Below are 22,004 nucleotides of genomic sequence, written 5' to 3'. Positions count from 1 at the left end.
TGACATGTGGGTCCCATATACTGGCGTCCACATTTGCTACTTGTCAGTATGTCATGTCAGCACTTCGGATTTGGTGTGGCTAATTTGGAACCAGACGACCCAATTGGAATAGTTTAGAAACTCAGGCCTTGTTTAGTTGCCCGATTTTGGACAACCAAAATTACTGTACCAGCACTGTAGCATACTGTAGCGTTTCGTTTGTATTTGTGAATTATTTTTCAAATATTGACTAATTAGGCTCAAAAGATTCGTCTCGCAAAGTACAACCAAATTGTGCAATTAGTTTTTGATTTCGTCTACATTCAGTAATCCGTGCATGTACCGTAAGTTTGATGTGATGGGGAATCTTCTTTTTGCATAGTGCCAAAGTTACGATTTTGGGGTAACTAAACAAGGCCTCAAAATGCAATTTCATAGTATAGGAATAGGGACCGACCATGAAATCTACTCTTTCTGAAACTATATGTGTCCTATGTTTCTTATCAAAACTACAAGGAGAGGTAGGACATATAAGAACAACTGAGCTCAAGGATAAACTGAGAGAGAGTCAAAAATCTGAACTTTGTGGCTGCTTTAGCATTCGACCGAATGTTGTGATTGCCACTTATGATTCGTGCAATTAGGCTGCCCTTCAACATACTCCATCCGTCCCAAATTATATGTCTAGATGTATAATGATATTTATAAATCTAAAAAAGTCAAAACTACCTACACTTTGGAAACAGAGGAGCATACGTCGGTTCCAATATTCTACCCTGTTTCTAGTCTTTACTCTTGAACCTCAGATGCAGTACAGATCTTGATCAAATACTACTTCAGTGTTCACATGATGAGAAGCACTTGCAGTACATTCGTGTGAGGAGTTATAAGACTCCAATATATATACGGAGATGCCGCTGTCTGCCAATTACAGAGAACTTGCCATGAATAGTGGCAATTCTTCCTGATTAGCAAGTAGTCAAAACTTGGCCTTTTGACAGTAATACCTGAAAGATAAGGGTTTTGACAGCAGGCAGTGAGCTCTTACCGACATCCATGCGTGTTGCTGATCATACTCTGATCGATAACCCTTTGCCGTATTGTGCGGAGATGCCATTTGCAGACGAACAGACAGGCGCACCGCGCGGCGAGCGTGCCAGTCAAGTTAGAGCAGTTGCTCAGGCTGAGCTCACGCGCTGTGATAGACAAGGGCATGGCGGAGGCCGCGGTCACCGCGAGGCGCCAAAACCTCGGAGGAGAACGGGATGGAGGGCCACGGCGACGAGTCGGCGGCGACACGAGCGCCACGGGCATTCCGCGGCGAGTAGGTGCGAATGTGCCGCGCGGGAAATTAAGGAGGCACTTGGCCATAGGTTCGGCGTCCGTGGGACACCCAAAGCGTCGGCCGCGGAGAAGACGAAGCTGTGATCTCCGACGGCGGCGGCGAGCAAGCTGCACACCCAGGGTGGACGGTACCGTCCACCCCGGACTAGAGTTGGGACTTGGGTCGTGCCATGCCGGCTCGACCCGGCCCTCTTGTGCCTCGTGCCACGTCGTGCTTAGACTTTTAGGCACGTCGTGCCTAGACTTTTTAGGCACGTCGTGCCGTATCGGCATGGTATGACAGGTCTTTTACTAGGTACAAACACGACCCGTGACACGCCGGTACAATTTCGTGCCATGCCAGCTCAAACACGGCTCTCGCGATACATGTGCTTGTATTTTATTGGTGCTCATTTTACCTGCACATAGTTTTGCTCTCAATTTTAAAATTAATAGAGGAAAACAAACATTATTATATAGATAGTGTGGCCATACGAGAAATGCAATATTATTATGTTATGAATGATCGTTATCATGATTCCACGCTTGAAAGATAGATTTTGCGGTTTTCTTCATGGTAGTAGCTATGTTAGGCTACATGACACATAGAACCAATGGTATTTGGACGATACAGTCTATAAATGTGCTAATGGGCCATTTCGTGCCGTGCTGGCTCAAGCACAGCCCAAAATACATGACGTGTCGTGTTGAGATCCTAAGCACGGCACGACCCTCATGTTCGTGCCGTGCCGGCACGGCCCAAAATTTATCGTACCGTAGCGTGTTTTGGGCCGTGCCAAAATGTCATGCGGCCCACGGATAGCACGGCCCAAGTCCCGACGGTATTTCATTCACCGTCCGGGCTCAAGGTCACCTAGACCGTTGGATCCCATTCCCGCGGCCAGGAGCTCAATACCAGGTCAAAGCGGATCGCCCCACCTTCTGCGCTTCTCGCCCGCCGAGCGCTGGTGCCGCCGCGTCACGGCCGCCGGTCCCGCGAGCTTCACCGCGCGCCGCCCATGCTCAGCCGTGGCCATGAACGCCGACTGAGTCGTGGAATCGATGATGCTGGATTGCCCATGGACGTTCAGCGATGCGATATCCTGACGAGCACGAAGGGGTGGGCAGTGAGGGTGAGCACGAGCTATCCTCTGCCCGGCGTCGCAGGCGGCGAGCAACTTCTGCATGAGGTAGTTGCCGAATAGGTCCACCATGGCACCATCATCTGCGCGGCGTGGCACGACACGCTGGCGAAGATGAGGTCGACCTCGCGCCTGCCGTCGTCGAGCCGCTGCTGCAGGAACCGCTTGCGATGTGGTACACGAACCCGCGCGCGGCTATGCCGCCGCCGCCGACCCACACTTCTTGGGGCTCGCCTTCATCGCGTTCTTCATCCTGGAGTTCTTGCACCGGGTCCTCACTCCTCAGCGTGGCCACCGCGGCGGGGAGCACCGGATGTCCCAGACGTCGGCGGCGGCGGCGAAGGGGACGGGAGAACAGAGACGGCATGAGCGCGACCCATGCTCATGCTCGTGCTCGACTGTGGCCATGAACGCCGACTCACCCGACGGCATCAGCAATTCAGCATCATCCACGACAGGACCAGGGAACCAATCCGCTGCGGTATCGCCCAATATAGTCACCGATGAGTGCTCACTCCGTCGGGTACCATGCATCGTCCAACAACCAAATTCCCAAGCCCTCCTCCTGCCCTGATCCAAATTTGAACAATATATCTGAAAATCTCAATTCATTAATATATTTTGAGTGTCCTCCCTTGCTTGTTCTGGCACTGCTGCTAGAGAGTAAAGACTGCAACAATGTTTCTCTACCTGACATTCATACAGAACAGGAACGGTATACGTTTCAAATGCTCATAGATGTTTTAGTTTTTACACGAGGGGAACCATATATATGCATTCAACCATTCAGGTGTTTCATGGCAAGCTCATGTTCAGGAGTACATGTAGAGTAGAATAATACAGGGTTGCTTGTCAGCTTGATGGAGAAGCCCAAGCAAAGTTTACAGCGATGATAAGGTAACAAACATAAGAGACGAGATCTTTAGCACGAAACGCAGAACCTCTAAAGGCCAACAAACTAAGACCATAAGTAACTTCATTCATGCTAAAGAGTTGTTTCACCACAAAGCTTGTACTATTAACAACTACCATGATCCAGTTTGACCTTGACCGAGAAACCTGCAATTTCAATTTAGAACCTCATGTTCATCAGGTGTTTGAGGTGCCTATTCTTGGTCCCACAATTGTAGAGGCTGCTTCCAATGCTGCAGAAATGCAAAGTTTTGAAATAAACATCAGCTCACTGATTTCCCCTCAGTGAACATTTGTTATTAACCATCATTATTACACGTTAAAGAAAAATAAACAAGACGTATGCGTTTTTTATTTTACCTGGAGTGTAGAAGCTCACATAGGGGTAATTGCCTTAGTACCAACCTTCTCTGCAAACTCTTGTGACATGGCTAGACTTGATCAATAGTGAAAAGCCCCTCATCTGTACGCACAAAGATGACAGCAACGCCGTCCGCAAAGCCAGCTACATCAAGTGAATCTGAGAGGGCATCATTAGGAAGTAATGCTTTGTGCCCATCCTACATTCCCATCAGGACCATCCACCCTCAACCACAGATGCAGTCTAAAGTCCTCCATGTAGGCGAGTCCCAGCCCACCGTCTTCTGTAGTCATGAGAACAACTCATCAAAAGGAACATTCTGGTGGCACTTGAATCACAGCCATTTCCCTTGTGCCTAAACCATACTACATGATACTTCCGCTATTGTTTTGAAGTAGAGTGCATTCCCCACAAGACGCTCGGCATCAGAACTATTTCATCACTTGGGTACTCTGTGGAGGCCCGTTCGCTCCATACAGTAGACTCTGATGAGTAGACATGACAAACATCCGCTCTTGGTCTGTGCCCACAAGGACTACTAGGAAAGGTCCACGACGGTAGTTGAGGTGATCGCAGGTATTGGCGAAGGCGCAGAGCACGGCAGCGTTCCAGCTATAAGGGTTGAAGGATCATGGCAGTAAGGGCAGCCCCCTCCGCTCACCCGTGATGGGTCCCAGACCACGAAGGGATTGTCCAAGGGGTTTTCCCCTAGCTCCCATGGCACACCGTGGAGGAGGACGCGGCTGTGGTGTGGCGAGCGTCAATCACGTGAAAGTTGCGGCTAGCGGCCCGAGGCGGACTGAAGGAGGAAGTGGGTACGAAGGATGATACCGTCCCGTGGTTCCTGAGGAAGCCAAGCATCGCGGGCGTGCGATGGAGCTCACGGTATCGGTGGTGGAAGCCGGGGTCAGAGATGATGCGGCACCACCGCTTGCAGACTAAGGCAGCGCGGACGAGGCTCGCAGGATCAGGGGCATGCGGAGGAGGATTGCCTCCACGAGCTCTCCCATCAGCGCTGCCGCCACCCGCCATACTGCTCACTGGAGATCGGATTTGGCTGGGGAAGGTGTGTGGTGGGGAGCGAGGGGAAGGGAAAGGAATAGGGCACGCCACCCGGTGAATTGAGATCCTCTAACTCGCTGCACCGACTCTAACATTTAAGGACATCTTTAGATGGCGTCCAAAGGTTACCACACCATAATTCAGCGTGCTACACACAATTTAGGTTGTTGTTTTAATTTGCGATCCGTACTTTTTGATGTGCCGTGCTCAGTTAGACGTCTTCTTAGTGCTTTGCAGTTTTATTTCTTACCAAAAATTTGTTGCTCGTTTCGTTTGCCGCACCCGCACTTTCGGTGCGGCGAGGTTGGGGGTGAGCCCTTTATTGCACGCCTTACACTTAAGTGATAAAGTGATCATGTCACGGTGCGCAGTAATTCAGAGAATGTGCACTCCCACATGGTCCGGTTCAACTAGGCTGAGGGCCGGCTCTACCAGGTGGGATCAGCGAACCAGCCACCGAGTGGCGATTACTAATCTACAGTACGTACATTATAGAGAAACAACTTATCATAACATAGTATTTTCAGACGACAATATGCACAAGAAGGTTATCGTGGCACAAAAAGGAAAACCTTTAACAGGGGTTCAGTGTCCAGAACTTTACAATCACCAGGGCATTTTTCTTTACAGTGTTAGGTCAATCTACAAACATACACGACCGAAGAACAATCTCCTCACAGCAGAAGATTGTGCTTCGCAAAATAATATTACAGGAGGAAACTTGAGAGGTACAGTGTATCCTGTTAGGCTGTTACTCAGAATGTATACAACCTGGCAGCTCACCGCAGAACACCATAGCAGAAGCAGGTATGGTCGCCATGCATGGAGCGGTGGGGCTGGAGGACGATCGCCCATGGCTGCATCCGATCAATGCACAGAGGGCAGAGCGCGATTCAGACCACTCATCCACAAGCAACTGAAGATGCATGTTCCGCCAAAGAAAATGGAGCAGTAGCAGCATCCACTGACTTCCGGCATGTATGCATCTTTCTTTCTTTTTTGTGTCATTTTCATCCCAACATTTGGTATCTCTTTTTAACCCTTTCCCCGTATTTCAATTGCAGGCTCTGCTGCATGCAATTGCTTGCGCTCTCCAGTGATCTTGTCGCGCAACCTACAACAGATGAGCAGTTGAAGGTTGCAAGCTTGACACTGGAAGATAGCCAGTCGCATCCAGGGATCAGTAGCTCCTTGTTTGGCTTAGCGGATCGTAGTCATACGCTTCGCCAGCCTTTATAAAACGTCCCTTGACCCTTTTCCTCACGTCTGCCCTAGCCTTGCGAGAAGCATATCTGATCTTCTTGTCAAACCTATTGACCAAATTCGTGAAAATAAAGGTCAATTCACAACTTTTGAAAGGAAATACAATAGTGAAATTAAAAGGAGACACCAAAAGCGAGAGGCATTTTCCTAAACCATTAAGCATGATCTATAAGTTCTAAGCACAGAAAAAAAACTATTTTTATCGCAATTTTCCTGAGTAGCTGACAATTAGATGTGCTTACTTTCGTCTCTTCTTCTTCTCCTTGTATCGTGTGAGAGCACTATCTCTGCTGCCTCCAGCAACTGAACCTTCAGGACCAGGAGGATGCCACGGTGGCTCACCCATGAGGAGCATTGGTGATACCCCACAATCTTGGTGATCTCCAGCACTGCTCTCACCAGTCAAACCAGAGAAGGATTGAGATATACTGGATCTGACTTGCCTAACAGGAATACAAAGGCTGGAATCAGCCCTTGCACCTTGGTTTGACATCGCGGAATCTGCTGATACCACATTGCTACATTCCAGCTGCATATATTTGGGCTCCTGAAAAAATAAAGATGGCCCCAAAAATTTAGCAAAGCAGCATCAATTTGACTTCCCTATGTATATCAATGAATTCGATAAAATAGAGTAATTGTCCACTATAAAACCCTTTTAATGCAAGAGCAAGACGCAGGATATCCATCATACATGGGTTGAAAGTTGAAACTTGCAAAAAATATGTAGTGAAAGAACGTGAAGTTCTTATTAATTTAACAAACAAGCATTGTATTTCATGGATGGATAACAAATTTAACCAATTTAAACACCAAATGTCCCTGAACTGAAACAGAGTGAAATAAGAAACAAGTTGTAGACAACAACTAAGGTAGGAAAATAAACTCATCATAGCTAACTAGCAGCTTATGAGGAAATATGGGAAGCCTTCAGCAGAGTAGTTCCTTTCCCACAAGAAAGGTTACAAATAAAAATATATACTCTAACCATCAGTATCTGATAATTGTGTGAAATGACATTGTAAGATAAATGTTTCTAGATTTATCATGCATGAAGAGTACTTTCATAATATTTAGTTATCTTTGTTTCAAATGTCATATTTTCATAGAAATTCATTGCAAATTATCACCTTGTAGACTGTGTCGATGTCCTAACATCATATACTTTGAACCATTGGGAGTATACAAGAAAAGTACAAACCTCATTAGAGTCAAAAGGCGGCATTTCCTTCATTTCAAAGTAACTGTCAATTCCAGCATCATCAAAGAGTTGCTCTGTTTGAATGTGAGAGGTACCAAAGAGTTCTTCGTAATTCTCAAATGTCAGGTCAGTATCATCCACACATAAGTCTTCATACATGCTGCCATCATTGAACTTATCATCGTCTGTAGCATAGGGTACCTGCGAGATGTGACCAGTGTTTCATAAGCATACAACAATGACAGATTATTTCCTTTTTTAAAAAAAGATGCTGATGATAAACAAGCAGATCCGAACTGATTCAGCTTGCAATTGTTCAACCATCCTCATTAGGAAGTCATCGATACAAATGCATCTAATAACTTGTTGCAGGAATGAACTTTTAATTGTAAGGTGAAATTATTAGAGCAGTGATAGCCCTGCAGGAAAAGAAAATAAGAGAGAACTTTGGATAGCCACACAGCGATAATAGGGACAAAAGGATCATCACTACGGAATAATGCGTGTACAGTATCTTCCAAAGATAAGCAGTACAGGAATTGAGCTGCTGCGCAACTGAAACTGTAATGCGACGTGACTATTGCTATGCTATATTCATATGAGAGTACTCTTTATTATAGGTGTTAAGTAACTTTGCATGCAATAAGCAAAAAGCCTCATGACACGCAGAAACTTGGAAGAAAATTCAAGTGCATTTTTTGAGGAAAATATGAAACCACATAGCACCTTTGGTGTCATTGAATCTGATCCGGCAGGCTGATCGGTGGCTAGTGGCAGAATATTGAACCCATCACCTGAAGGAGATCCTATGAGAGGTTTAAGCTTGTCACCAGTGGGTGGATCACTCATGAGTGTTGTGTTAGCTATTTCCAACAATCTTTTATCATCTGAAGCATCACAATGATTTGTAACATCACTGTCATCAATTGTCATCATGCTTATTCCATCCTCACAGTTGGGCTCAGCAGCTACAGTTGGGATATCCATAACAAATGACCAGATTCTCGAAAGTTCTGACGATGATGGGCACCCGGAGTAACAGTTTATGGCCTGCCTTTTATGCCCAGTAGCCCCTGATGTAGCATCATGCCCATTCCAATCACAATTTTGGCAAAGTGATGTGTTCTCTTCAATACAGTGGGCAGCTGCAGGCTGTGAACCACAACGATCACAAAGAAGGGTCCTTGTGTGACGCCGGGACAGCGCATTAGCTGAATGAACACTACGATCACATGATAAACACAAGGATGCTGCATCTGATCTGCAGTAGATCATTGACCTTTGTTTCCCACAGAAATCACAAAGAGCAGCCATTGTCCTGGACAGTATTTGGGAAATTCCACAAGCTGGTCAGTCCCACTACCAAAGCCACCTTACTTGGCTTTCTTCAGCAGTTGAATTCAGTGGAATCCTATGTGATACTGCATATATATGTAAAAAGTCAGTAACAATACAGCAAACTTACAGTTATATCTGACAGTATGGCATATAGATAAAGGATTGAGTGCCTGAAAACCTAGCAACTTTCCCCTGAGATCATGAAAACACAAACATGTGCTGCTCCACCAATAAGTAATTTAAAACATGTACACCAAGCAGCAAAAGTATGCATCTATACTCCCATCCTGTCATCAGCTAGTGACAATCTAGGATAACATATGAACACTTTCTGATGTGGCTACATAGAATGCTTCCGCTTAGAGAAAAATTGAGGTTTCAACAGAATCTTCCTAGATCTGCCAGCTAGGGCATAGATAACTCAAAGTTTCAATACAAAAGTACAGAACACTAATTTAGGAACCTACACCCAGAACAAACTGGAATTTGAGAATTGAGACTATACCCCTGTTGCAATCATGTTGCCTCTGTAAAGCATAAGGGGGGAAGAAAACAGAACAGATTCAAAAGACTTCAGCTAGAGTGACCATAATGCATTTGATACCACCAAAAGATGCAGGGAATAGTCAACTTGAGGCTACACAAACTCTAATTGCAATTGGCAACATTGCTTTGAAGAAGTAAAAAGCCTCCTGTTGCGCCAGCTTAGCGAAGCATATCAGCACACAAGCGTGAGAGACAAAAAGGATGAAGTGCAACCGAAACTTTAGCAACCGCCAGTGCAAATGGCTACCTAGTTATCGTTTCGTTGGCAAGCTCGTATCTTTGCATATCCAGAAGACACCTTTCTAAGCACTTGACGAGTAAGCGCCGCGTCGTACTAAGTTGCCACATGCCAAACTTCCATTAGAACAAACACAGGTGTTAAGCAGCACTAACCGTCACATTTTCTTTTTTTTCCTGGTCGCTAGCGCACATATGCGTGGATAAAGCCAGGGGACTTTCTGCGCCACTAAAATAAACGTGGCAAATTTCGCTCTTATCTTTCAAAACAGACAAATTCACGCTGCAAAAGGTTCTCCTTTTGACACCAATGAATAGTTGCGGCTAAGAAGAGAAAAAAGAGCCGCGCAGAAGCAAAGCGGCAAATATATGATCACTAATTCACTATGCATCAGTATGCTAAAGTAACTTTTCAAAAAAGGGAAAAGGAAAAAAAAAGAAAGTTCTTTGCTGGCAGAATTGGCTGCGGATACAAGCAAAGCCTCGGTGCTTCGGTGATTAGACGGGGTGTAATCAAGACTAGCAACTGAGCCCGCAGGCTCAAGTACAGAAATCAAACGAAACAAACCATTCGCGTACGCTCTACGCGACACGGAACAAAACGTGAAGTGTCCGCAAAGAGGAAAGAAAAAAAATTACAGTTCAGACATGTCAGTCCGGCACACATCGAACTCCATGGAACACCGGGGGGCTAAAGCAAGCGGACGCGAAATCGAACACTCAAATCCCCAAAGTCGAAGAAACAAAATCCAAGCCAGCCCATGCAGGTAAGGTACGGAATCCAATCGTACCCGAGAACGAACAGCAGCAAGAGCGACTCACCGAGGATCGCCGCGCGCCAAGCTCGGGGCTCGGATCCCACCGGCGCGGCGCGGAAACCGCCCGACGGGGGCGGGGCAGCGGCGGAGAGCTCGAGAAGCTTCCTTCCTCCCGCGCGACAGCAAACGGCCTTTCCTCTTTTTTTCTTGGTGGAGGACTAGGAGGAGGTTTTGCCAACACAGCGAGCAGGGGACGGGGGGGATAAGCGAGGAGAGAAGATGGGGGAGGAGGGGAATGGAGCGCAACAGGTGGAGGTGGGGAGAACGCGAGGGGAAGAAGCGGAAGGGATGAGGGCGGAGCGCGCGGGATGGGCCCACCCGGGATGCCTAAGTGACGCGGGGCCCGCGGGGGGAAAGGGTTGCCCTTTTTGCGCTTTTCGGGGGCAGGACCGTCATTTGGCCGCGCGGCAAGGATAAGGGGCCTCCCCGGCGGGCGCCACGTGCGCGGCGCTTTTCGCCAAGTGGCGGTGGACCCTCGCGGCCGCTGGCTGTGGACTTGTCCTACTACCTCCTACGCGCGCTCGCTTGGGTTTCCATTTGTGACTTGTCGCCGGTGACAGGTGGTTTGGCGCTGCCACGGCGGCCCGCCAAGCCGCCGACGCGCGGCGGCGGCGGTCTCGCCGGTACGGCGGCGCCGGCGACCACGCGTTGAAGATGGGATTCAGCATGCGAAAGGAAGTGCTGCTCTAATTTTTATTTCATTTTTTCCACCGTACGACAAATTTTGGAACAGGAATATTGAAGTGGCACTGGCAGCATCGCGAATTCGGCGACAGGCTAAGACGGAGATAGCCACTGCGGCATCGATTCAGGCAGGCACCGTCGGAGGACTGATTGTTCCTATCCTAGTCCTTGTTTACTTGCGAAGTTGGGAGGTGCCAAATTGGCATTTTGCCATAAATGCGATACTGTAGCGTTTCGTTTGTATTTGTGAATTATTGTCCAAATATTGACTAATTAGGCTCAAAAGATTCGTCTCGCAAAGTACAACAAAACTGTGCAATTAGTTTTTAATTTCGTCTACATTTAGTACTTCATACATGTACCGCAAGTTTGATGTGATGGGGAATCTTCTTTTTGCATAGTGTCAAAGTTGGGAGTTTTGTGGGAAGTAAACAAGAGCCTTAAGAACGAGAAGCTCTGTGGATAGCTCGAGACTTTTCAACGAGTCTCATCAGTCCCCACTGTACAACTACAATCCCTGCTTACAAATCTGCCCCGGTGAGGCGACGACCTGATCACACACATGAGCTGCCATATCCAGGAGGAATCAACACGAGGGGAACAGGAACAGGGACTCTTTTTTTTCTATCCTGGCCCACTTGGAGTGGTGGAGCCTCGTGTCACGACCAGCGACCAACCAAAGTGGATCGTCGTTCCGACGGCACCCGGCCTAATTTCTACAAGTCAAGAGTAGTGCTGCTAGACCAGTAGTGGTACACTGGTACCACACCGCCGGCGGCACTACCGAGGTCGAGCGGATCAGAGCATCAGACGTTTTGTGCTGCTGGCCTTCTGCCTCGTCGCGGGCAGGCTAACACTACTCCCCGTTTGGATACAGGAGTAAAATTTTAGTTACTGTCACAACGAATATTTACATACTAATTAGGTACTAAATATAAGTAAATATGTGCTAATCATGAATTAATTAGGTTTAATAGATTCGTCTCGCGAATTAGCCACAGCTTATGAAATTAATTTTATAATTAGTTCACATTTAATACTTCTAATTGGTATCCAAACATACAATATGATTCGAACTAAAAATTAGCCTGTGGATCCAAACTCCTGAATAATAGTAATGATAAGGTGGCCAGGCGAGGACGAAGGAGCATGACGCGCCACGCAGGGTGATGCGGTGACGCCCTGTGGGCTATGGCCCTGATCCTCTGGCGCGCGTGAATGGCGTCCGGTCACACTCCGCCCGTGGCATGTTCGGCGAAACGGGGACGAAGGCTACGCGTCTGGACAGCCGCCGCTTTTTTCTCTACTGGCTGCTCGTGTTTCGTTCAGGATTTCAGACGGGGCGAGCGAGCGCGAAAAGGACGTGCGGCGACAGGTATTTCCCCAAGCCGTTTTGCCTCCACCGCCGGCTCCCAGTATTTTCCTCTGCCCGCCGTGTTTATCGTCTCCCGTTCACCCGTCGTACTCACCCGGGGGCGACGACCGGAGAAGCGATCGTAGTACACCGCATCATCGCGGCTTGGATGCGTGTCGTGTCGTGTCGTGTCGTGTGAGTCAGGAGACTTCAACTCCTGAGTCCTGAGCCCGAAAACGGCAGGGAGGCCGGAGGCATACCCGATAGGATCGCCAGCCGCGGCGCCGTGCGTGCGTGTCTCGCGACGTGTACTCAGGTAGCCCAACGAATCCGGCACTGGCAGTCTGGCACAGTGGCAATGTAGGAGTAGGCCTGCAGGGGCGTGGACGTTAGCGGCCGGCGTCGACGTGACCCGCCGCTGCCACTGCCAGCTAACGTTTCTGCGTCGCTGTTGTCCCGTTGGTATACACCGGCTGACCGGCCTACCGGGGACGAAAAAGGGGGAGATCGCCGTCAGCGTTCGCGAGAAAGGAAGGCATCGCTGTGTGTAATCGATTCGGCCGTAATGCGATCCGTATATGCAGGTGGAGGTGCCGATTCTCCCGTGGAACCTTGTGCCCTCGGCATATGGCCAGCTGCCTGGCCGTTTGGGCGTGGAATGGAATACATGCTCCGCTTTGAAGCTTGCTATCGCGAACGAACACGGCGCGGTCGGTAGGACGGTACGTGGACAGCACCCGTCTTTGTGGAGAGCCGAGAGTCCCTTTGAGATCTAGGAGTATGTTTTCAGGCACTGGGGATGGAGTATCTCTGAAGTTCTCGCCAAAACCTTCTTAAGCTGAGTTTTTGTTTTTTGTTTTTTGGATGGCATGTAAATTCGACAGAGCTAACTAACTTGTTCAAGCTCAGCTTTTGTATGACGACAGATATGATGATGGTAAGATCTGTCCATTAATATTTTCATAGAATTTGTATGTATTAGTGGTGATGGTAGTTGCCCCCACCGTTCCACATAGTATATAAAATAATGATACTTTGAAAATGAATCTGCTCAAACTTCAAACTTTGAAAATGATTGAGATGAAATCGCACTCGACCCCAAATATCCATCGAGAGCCTAGCACGTTGTGTTCGCTAATTATGATGATCCGTTGTTCTTTAAACTTTTAGTTCTCTTTGTGATAATACGGTGGGCAGAACACATAAGAAATGAACGGGAGCAAAGAGACAATACAAAAGATGAAAAAATAGGGAAATGGAGTAGACAACGGCGTTTGGAACGTAGGAATTCATACCATATGAGTCATAAACATATAAATGATTAAAGTCCAACTGTACTTGATGCTAGATCAATTAGCTCTCTTACGCATGGACCCACGGTCCATGATCTCACTCCCGCCCAAAGTTGACCGTATCCTTACATGTCCCTGTCGTTCTCATCACCACCCATCCAGCCCTTTACACGCTGGTCAGTGTCTTTCTCCTACGCATCCCTAGCCCGAGAAGTTTAGCAGAGTGGATTGAGCTTACGGTGATCACTGATCAAGAAGGCAAGAAGCGGTGGGCAGCACGGCTGCAGGCAGCTGCATTTTCACCGGAGAGGGCTCATCGCTATTCGCTAGCCCGGAGTGGGCGGCAGGACCCACCGTTGTAGGCTGGACGCACCACGCACCCAAACCAAGCCCAACCGAGCTCATTTTCTTTCACCGGTCACCCGCCGACCGAGTCCACGGAGCGCCGTGCGTCCGGTCTGCTTCCTTCCGCACAGACTCTCCAGCGTCTCTCCCCACTCTCCAGTCTTCCCATCTCCCCTCCGTGCAGCGGAACTCCGCCCCTCGGCCCAAATCCCCGCCTCTCCCTCGTCCCCTCCTCCGGCGTCCTCCGGACGGACCGGGGCGGGGTGGGAGGCTCATATTTCCCGGGCTGACCTCTTCTTCCGCGGGTAAGGAAGCCCCACCTTTGTTTGGACAGATCGTTCAGTTGTTCTGCTGAATCTCACCAATCGCGATTTCCTGCGCGGCGGAGTGCTCGTAGGTGAGGCTACCCCCCCAACATTTTGTGGGGTTTTCAGAATCTTCACAGCCCTCTCGTTAGGTCCGCCCCTGATCGTGGATTAGGGTTTATCCGACGCGGGGGTGGGGTTTTGTGCCTGTCGTTCCTGGGCTTAGGACGATCATTAGGAGGGGTTTTCGGGACTGGAGGATATGATTTGATAATGCGAGGGCTTGCGATTTTGATTGTTCGTTTACTATGCTTTTTTTGTCGGAGTTGGGGTGGCTCGTTGGGCACACATTCTCTGTTGGTTTCCCGTGTTGCGGGAAAATGATGTTTTTCTCCCCTAGTGGGGTAAGGGAAAACAACCCATTTGATTAAACATTGTCAGAAAAAGCTATGGACTTTTGCTTCATCTGGAGCTTGGATGCAGGAGGTCATTGGGTTTCATCATGCATGTGGTGTATGAAAGAAAATCAGGAGTTTAGTTTCCAAAGGATTATAATTATAATTGATGAGAACTATACGAGTCTCTTGTTAATTTAGCAGTATGAATTGTGTAAAGATTTTTTATTCAACCTGAAAAGTAAACTAGACAGTGTATATTTGTGCGCACTCTAAAGTATCAGATGTGAGATGTCTGGTGTGTGCTCATGGTCATTTAGGGAAGCACCATGTCTGATGGGAAAGATTCTTCAACTGAAGGCTCTTGTGGTACACTATTTGCTTTGCAATTATGTGACGAATTTGAATATGAATGATGTAGGTCTTGACGAGTTTTGCCAATGGATCGACTACCAAATGGAAAGCACAAGGGTTCGATCAACCGGGCAGGAGTTGTGGTGCTTTCGGATTCTGACTCTGGCTCTGACTCTGAAGGTAACAGCGCGTTCGGTTTTCATGATACAAATTTTGACGTCTTATAACTCGTGAAACACTCCAACATCCTTTTAGCACATGAATTTATGATTGAACTCTTGCCATTCTGGACATGCCATGTAAGGCATGTTTGTTGTTCTCTAGAATAGCAGTTTTTTACATGTAAGGAAGCCTCTAGGACATTCAGTGGAGGAAAAAAAGTACCTTGCATGATTGTAATGATCAATTGTGTTTGGTTTTAGTCATTTGATTCCAAAATCATATGGCCCTACCCATCAGTTTTTTCTTGGCAGGCTTTATACAGTTGATATACATATACTACTAAAGAAAAATTAGCAGTAGACAAGTAGGAGATGTTGGTGTCTTATTATTTGCATTTCATACATTCATTGTCTAGCCATTGACACCGATTAAATGTGAATGCACATGTCACGTTGATTGCAATTGCACTCCAAATTATTCTTGAATCATGATTTGTGGGTGCACTGTGCGCAAAACAGCTGTCAGGTGGTGATAATTGAGCTGCATATATGCTGCATTTGATCTTCAGTATTTTGATAAGAGCAACTATGGGACACTGGGACCCCTATATTACATAAAAAGAAAATCAGAAATATATAGTATAGTTGAATGTTACGGCCTATGAATAATGTGATGCGTGGTTGGAAGTTGAAACCTGCAGCACTCATATAGCACTGCCTGTTTTTAGGTTTCGTTGAAGAGCTGACTCCTGTTCACTCCAAGTCAAATGGGAAGGCTTCATCTGAGAGCCTAAAAACTGGTGGAAAGGGTTCATCCTTCTCTAAAGGTACGCATGCACAATGTTAATACACACCATCCCCTTTGAAAGCTACTTACAGGTTTGTGCTGTTAGATCAGAATATTTACCTCTGTACTGCTGTTACGTTTGTTCCATTCTTTCACATGTTATGTTCTCAGTGTTAATATTTCTCTCCCTTTTTAGGAGAAGCAAGCCAAGGAAAGGCATACAGTGGTGGCAAAGGTGGAAAGGGCACTTCATCAAATGTAGTTCCTACTAAGTCTGATGCAGAACTAAAGCTGGAGCTTGGTCAGTTCCCTTCATTGAAATTCTCAAAGCGCAGCTTATTTTATGCTTATTACTCAATCTTGTAATGCTGAAATAGACTACTAGTGATAGGGGGCTAATATTTTTGGCCTCATTTGAAGGACATTCTAGGTCAAACTTTAGCAGTTCATGTTGTGCAACAAAGGTCCACTTGTGTCTGGTGTGGTAATCCCCTAGGTTTGTTTTGTTATCTCAAGTTCTCACCCCTTGCTGCTTCTCGTCTTTGGGAGTTCTTCCCCACTTTATTGTCTGTTCTTCACCTTGAGAAAACTAGGATTAGGGAGGGTTTGTACAAGGGCTACTTGACTACACACTAGACGGTGCCTTTTTCCTCAAACATATCTTCACAATCAAGTTACTGATCATATGAGGATTAGAAAGTGGTTGTGAGAGCTCGGAACATGTCTTTATTTGTTGCCTACACTTGTATTTGTTATGAACTGGGGATTAATTGCTTTGTCTAGCCCTTGTGTTTTGTTCCGCCTAATTTTCCACTTAAAATCATTTTTTGCTCCTCCCATGTGTAAATCGTGTCGTTCTTCTCTTAAGTTTGTCAGCCTGCTCCGGTTCTTGCAAGTATCTGTTTGTAGAAATTAGAGATAGTTGGTGGGTGTTGTTATTAAGCAATCTTTTGCTTTTTGATGTTTGCACACGAGGTGTTTGGGAAAATGCATTAAAAATTTTAGCTATTTTGTGTTGTCCTGGTGTGAGTTGAGCTCCAATGTCATTTTAGTGGTATATGAGACATTCCTATGGTTATGTGGAATGTTTTGTGTAAAGGGGGTTGGTATGTTTTACACCATTCTGAATGTGCAGTAATCTGATTTCCATGAACCCTTATCTCTAAACAAAGTAACAAACTGTGAAGCTTATCCTGCTACCTTCCCATGTAATCACAAGAATGGGAATAATTTTTGTGTTGTTATTGGTTGCAGATATCCCTCCAAATTCTAGGATGCTAATGAATTGTGAAGCAGCTGAACTGTTGCAAGAAATTCACGAGCATATGGCTATCTTATCAGAGGATCCAAAGATCAAAATTCCTGAGTAAGAATATTGCAGTTTGTGTTTTGTTCTGCCCGACTTCTCATTCTCTGCGCTATGTTCCAAGTCTCTTAGCTGTTTGGTAACTCTTTTATTGTTGCTTGTGCAGGTCATTTGACAAAGCTTTCCAATATGCAAAAGATGGAAATCAGTTCACCACTGCAAGCTCTGTGAAACAAGCTCTGGAGTATCCTTTTTTTTTTGTACAAGTCTATAGAACTATTACAACTTACATCTTATCATAGAGCTGTATCAACATAAAGCATGCATTTTAGCAGTTCAGTTCCTTGACTTGTTGCTGTAGACCTCTTAAAAAATGCGGTGTTAATGACGGCGAGGTTAGTTACTTAATTTCCTCTTCCTTTTCTGACTTTTCTGTATGTAGTATCACCCTCATCTCTCTCTACCACTTTGTGTGCTTGTAACAGATTTGCATGATAGCAAATATTGGGCCTGAGACCATTGAGGAGGTCTATGCACTGGTGCCATCTCTCAAGGTCAGCCTCTTTCTTGGCACTTTAGTACTTTTATAAATCTCAACCTACCAACATCTAACTTTTGTAAAATCCAAATTTGTTTGTATCCAGGCCAAGCGGACACTTAACGAAGGTCCAATCACTGAGATTCTTGCTGCTCTTGCTAACATAAAAGCAGCCAAGTGAATCTCCAATGGAGCTATGCAGGTAATCCCCTTGCAGATATTCGAAAAACACCTCTATCCTGGTTGTACACCTTTCTTATTGGCTCCCATTGCCTCCTGAATCTGAAGCAGCCATGTTGCTGATCAAGGAACACGGAAACTGCAAACCGTCCCCTTCGATGTTTTGTGTGTTCTGCATAATCAGGTTATTCTGTGTATGTAGAAACCGTAGCATGTGCTGCATGAACTCCTCTAGGATGTCTGACTGCTGAAGTGCATCAGAATCAGTTGAGTGGTTGAACTAGTCTACTCAGAACTGCTAAGATACTGTCTGCACTTGCTGCTACTAGCTTGAACAATGAAGCTGCTGGCTTGTTGCCATATGTTGCTTCGTGCCTCTCGATCTATCTGTTTGCATCCGAGTTTATGCGCAATTCTCTTTTTTACGAGGTTTGGTTTAGCGTTCTAGGTTTCAGTAGTGCATTCCGAAAGCTGAAGGATCCGTGGCTGTGGATCCGACTATCCGAGTGGTAAGCTGGTGTCGCACCTTAATGTTCAGCATTCTTATTGAGAAGCAGCTGCGAAGGCTACTGTGGTTATTAGTGTAATATCCCTCAAAATTGGGTGATATTAATTGTGTCAGTTTTTCCAAAAATATTAAACTTTTTTGTTTGAATGTGTGGATCATTTAAATGCATGGTCAAACTTGAGGTCAACCCTCATTTCTTTTCCATAAATTCAAAAGTTGGTAATTAAATTTGTGCATTTATTTTAAAATCATGTTTGCACGAGTGATTTGGATTTTATTGGTTTAATTTGGATCTTAAAGGTGAGTTTGTATTTTTGGATCTAATCCAAAATACAAACTAAAGCTAGTATGTAAATAGCATAATGAAAATCTAAAGTGACTAACTCTAACTTTGCACCACGAGCTAACACTAGCCAGTTAGCTCGGTTTGGCCGGTTAATAAACTGCTAATCTATCTATCTGTCTCTCTCTATCCATCTTCTGCTTCTATTTGGATCCTAAACCTCGAGCTAACTTGGCCTGCCAATCACCGGCCCCGATCCACTAACCCCCAGTCGATCCAAGCGACACACACAGACCGGAGTTTTTTTTTTTAATTTTAGTATTTTGCAAAAAATATATGGCATAAAAAAATTGCAAATCTATGCGTATACCGTCAGTTTTTAATCTGAAACTTGTGTCGATTATTTGAACACCAATATGACAGCAAATGAAAAAAGTTTGAATTAAAAAGTTGTAGATCCCGTCGAGATCTACAATTTTCATATAAAATTTATCTCCATCCGAAATTTTTTTGAAAGTGTAGTGCCTATAGAAGGGAACTTACGGCCGTTTGAATTACTGCCGGTTGAACTGGCGGTAGCTTCCTTCAGAGCGATATAGGTATAGATTTTTAATTTTTTTATTTAACCATATATTTTTGCAAAATACTAAAATAAAAAAATTCCACACAGACCAGCCAGCTCAAGCTCCTCCCTGTTCCTTCACGCGAGGCCCATCAACCATACGATCCAGCCCAGTTTCCTTCGTGAGCAAGTCAGCCCATCGTGCACGGCAACCAACTCACCGGGCCTGTTGACCCGCAGGCATGCGCCAGCCCAGCTCGGCCTGCTCCGCTGGCCAGCACGGGCACAGCAACGCTTCTTCGCGTCGCCTTCACGCGGCCGCCGCTCGCCTTTTTGACCAGCGGCCCCGTTCCGTCTCGCTGAACCGCCGCCGCAGCTCGCGTGGCTCGCACGCCCACGCCGACAGCCCCGGCCCCACGCTGAAACCGCCTCACCTCTCTCCTTTTTCCCCTCGTCAGAACCCTGCCGCGCCGGTGAGCGAGGCGAGCACATGCGAGCTCGCGCGCCGTCGCGCTAGCTCGTGCCGCGCGCACCCGAGCCGCCCCCAGGCCGCACCTGCTCCACGCCGGATGCCCTAGCTCCACACCGTTTGATGGCCGCTACGTACCCCTGCGCGGACGTCGAGAGGTCCCGCCCGTCCACACGCGAGCTCCTGCACCTGATGCCCTAGCTGCTGCCTATAAAACAAGACCCCCAGGCGCCGCATCCTCCACTCCCTTGTGCCGCCCGGGGATTTCCCCATCTGCCTGCTCCACCACGCGCTGCAGCGCCGCCAAGAAAGAAGAGCAGAGAGGAAGCGAGGAGGAGGAGGAGGAGGAGGAGGAGGAGGAGGAGGGGAAGGACGACGCTGCAGCCGCCGAGCTGAGGCCGCCGTCGGGAGCGACAACGACGACGAGCCGCAGCTGCTGTGCATCTACGCCGAGCGGGACCGCGAGGAGGGGAGCTGGAAGACGACGCCGTGCCGCCGCCGCCGCCGAGATGGACGCCAAGACGGGTACGACGACGACCGCGCCGGCCTCTGATCCGTGAGCACTGGCCTGCCTGCGCCGCACCAAGCCGCCACGGCCTCACCTCGCCACGGCGCCACCACCCTGTCATCCTCGAGCCCCACGGTGACCTCTGGAGCCGGCCTTCGCGCCGCGCTCGTCTCCTGCAGGTCACGGCCCTGCTGTGCTCCTGCCGCCGCTCGAGTCCTGCCCGTGGGCAAGGCGTGACTTTGCTCCGCGCGGCCGCTAGCGGCCCACCTCTCTGTCCGGCCGTCGAGCCGCCTTGCAAAAACCGCCGCTGCTTGCCGTCGCCGCCAGCCCCCGCGGGCCCTGGACGCCGTAGCCCCGCGCGCGCTGCGGCCGTGCCGCGGGCCAGGAGCCCACTTGCGCCGCGCGCGCACAGCCTGCCCCGACGCGCCGCGCGCCTACGGGCGCAAGGCCGGGGCCGAGCTTTGGCCCGTCCGCCGCATGCTGCAGCCCGCTCCTCGCTGCCGCCGCGCTGCCGCTGTCCCACACCACGCCGCAGCCCTGTGCCCTACTGCCTCACCGTGCCACGACGTCGTGGGCGTGATCACCGCGTGCCCCTCCCCGCGACGCCGCATGCGCCTCACTGCCGTCCGCAGCCGCGCCAGCCAATCAGCAAGCGGCCACACGCACTGGCCGCACAAGATCCGGCCGTCACACCGGATTCCGGCTAAACCCTGGACCGCCACATGTGCACCACGAAGGATCCGGCCACGTGGAGCTACATGGCGCTGACGTGTCCAAGGCCGGTCCTACTCGTGGGGCCACAAACAGACAATGGGGCCCACGAGCTGACAGGTGGGGCCCAGTTGGTCGTTGACCGGTCACCGTTGATCAAGTCACCGTTGAATTTTCGACATGCGGCACCTTCGCGTGCTCCCGCGTGGCGCGATCAGAAGCTGACACGTGTCATCTTAATCAATGAATTTCCGAAATTAATTAAATAATTGGATAAATCTTTTAATCTTTAAATTTTTTTAATTAATTCATTTAAACTCAGAAAAATATGAAAACAGTTGCATTAAATTCGTTAAATTGAGCCCCATACTGTTTGTAGCTAGTTTGATATTATTTGGATCTTATAAATTTGGCTTTCTTGGAGTTTGACTCGATGTAATGCCGATTAATTTATATTGCGTCGTATCTCATTCTGTTCAGACCCGAGCTACAACTCGGAAGACTCTCAAGACCCCGAATACACCGGGGAGGATCCCAACGTCTACGGATAAGGTTTCATGTCACTTCTAATCATATAGATCCTACACATGCTTAGTTGCTAGAGCTTCATTTATGATGCCTAGATGATGATTGATTGCATAGCCTATGTTTCTAGCCATGCATTGATAATTGTTTATCATGTTTTCCTTGTTACCTACTTGTGGACTAGCTACAGAACCCTAGCTAGTCCATCTTACTTATATCCATACACATGTTTTTGAGTTATGGATGGGCATATGCCATGGTTTTGGTGATGGGATTCCTTGTACACTCTCGCATGTGTTTTGGGTGAGTGTGATCGCTTGCCGTGTTTTGGCGGGAGTGAGCCGCAGTACCAACTGAGGAGTGCCTTGCTAGGGGAGAGCATTCTGGACTCTCTCCATCCCCTGTGCCCGTGGCAGGTACCTTGTTTGACACTGAGGAGCAGGTGGCATACTTGTACGTTGCAGGTACTTCGGCACATACTTTGTGTAGTTGAGTGCTCGCTCTCGGCCCCTAAGGACCGAGTCAGTTTACCACCAGTCACAGTATCTATTTACG

At 47.8% G+C, this 22,004-nt stretch overlaps 2 protein-coding genes across 4 annotated transcripts; one reads left to right on the top strand and one right to left on the bottom strand.

The window, feature by feature from the left end:
* Positions 1-5,315: 5,315 nt before the first annotated feature.
* On the bottom strand, positions 5,316-10,432 carry LOC101769928 (zinc finger protein CONSTANS-LIKE 9). The gene is made up of 5 exons (XM_004953688.4): positions 10,187-10,432; positions 7,970-8,664; positions 7,244-7,444; positions 6,285-6,589; positions 5,316-6,089 (listed from the first exon to the last, which is right to left on the bottom strand). The coding sequence occupies exons 2-5, from the start codon at positions 8,555-8,557 to the stop codon at positions 5,960-5,962; spliced, it is 1,224 nt and encodes a 407-aa protein (XP_004953745.1). The 5' UTR covers positions 8,558-8,664; positions 10,187-10,432; the 3' UTR covers positions 5,316-5,959.
* A 3,496-nt stretch (positions 10,433-13,928) lies between these two features.
* LOC101768987 (DNA-directed RNA polymerases IV and V subunit 4) lies at positions 13,929-18,308 on the top strand. 3 transcript variants are annotated; one of them, XM_004953687.4, is made up of 10 exons: positions 13,929-14,162; positions 14,979-15,091; positions 15,801-15,899; positions 16,056-16,160; positions 17,114-17,225; positions 17,332-17,409; positions 17,527-17,560; positions 17,651-17,719; positions 17,810-17,905; positions 17,992-18,308. In XM_004953687.4, the coding sequence occupies exons 2-9, from the start codon at positions 14,998-15,000 to the stop codon at positions 17,882-17,884; spliced, it is 666 nt and encodes a 221-aa protein (XP_004953744.1). In that variant the 5' UTR covers positions 13,929-14,162; positions 14,979-14,997; the 3' UTR covers positions 17,885-17,905; positions 17,992-18,308. The 3 variants fall into 3 exon arrangements, with proteins under 3 accessions (XP_004953744.1, XP_004953743.1, XP_004953742.1); XM_004953686.4 differs by having other exon boundaries at positions 13,929-14,254; positions 17,995-18,308; XM_004953685.4 differs by having other exon boundaries at positions 13,930-14,162; positions 17,995-18,308.
* The last annotated feature ends 3,696 nt before the right edge of the window (positions 18,309-22,004 follow it).

Source organism: Setaria italica, chromosome I, assembly GCF_000263155.2.
Source record: "Setaria italica strain Yugu1 chromosome I, Setaria_italica_v2.0, whole genome shotgun sequence".
Lineage (NCBI taxonomy): Eukaryota > Viridiplantae > Streptophyta > Magnoliopsida > Poales > Poaceae > Setaria > Setaria italica.
This window is presented reverse-complemented; position numbering and strand designations above follow the sequence as displayed.

Coding starts and splice junctions, on each gene's coding strand:
- LOC101768987 (XM_004953687.4), top strand. CDS start 14,998: ATGGATCGACTACCAAATGGAAAGCACAAGGGTTCGATCAACCGGGCA. Junction 16,161..17,113: donor AGAACTAAAGCTGGAGCTTG/GTCAGTTCCCTT, acceptor TATTGGTTGCAG/ATATCCCTCCAAATTCTAGG. Junction 17,226..17,331: donor CCAAAGATCAAAATTCCTGA/GTAAGAATATTG, acceptor TTGCTTGTGCAG/GTCATTTGACAAAGCTTTCC.
- LOC101769928 (XM_004953688.4), bottom strand. CDS start 8,557: ATGGCTGCTCTTTGTGATTTCTGTGGGAAACAAAGGTCAATGATCTAC. Junction 7,445..7,969: donor CAGATTCAATGACACCAAAG/GTGCTATGTGGT, acceptor CACATCTCGCAG/GTACCCTATGCTACAGACGA. Junction 6,590..7,243: donor CGCCTTTTGACTCTAATGAG/GTTTGTACTTTT, acceptor TTATTTTTTCAG/GAGCCCAAATATATGCAGCT.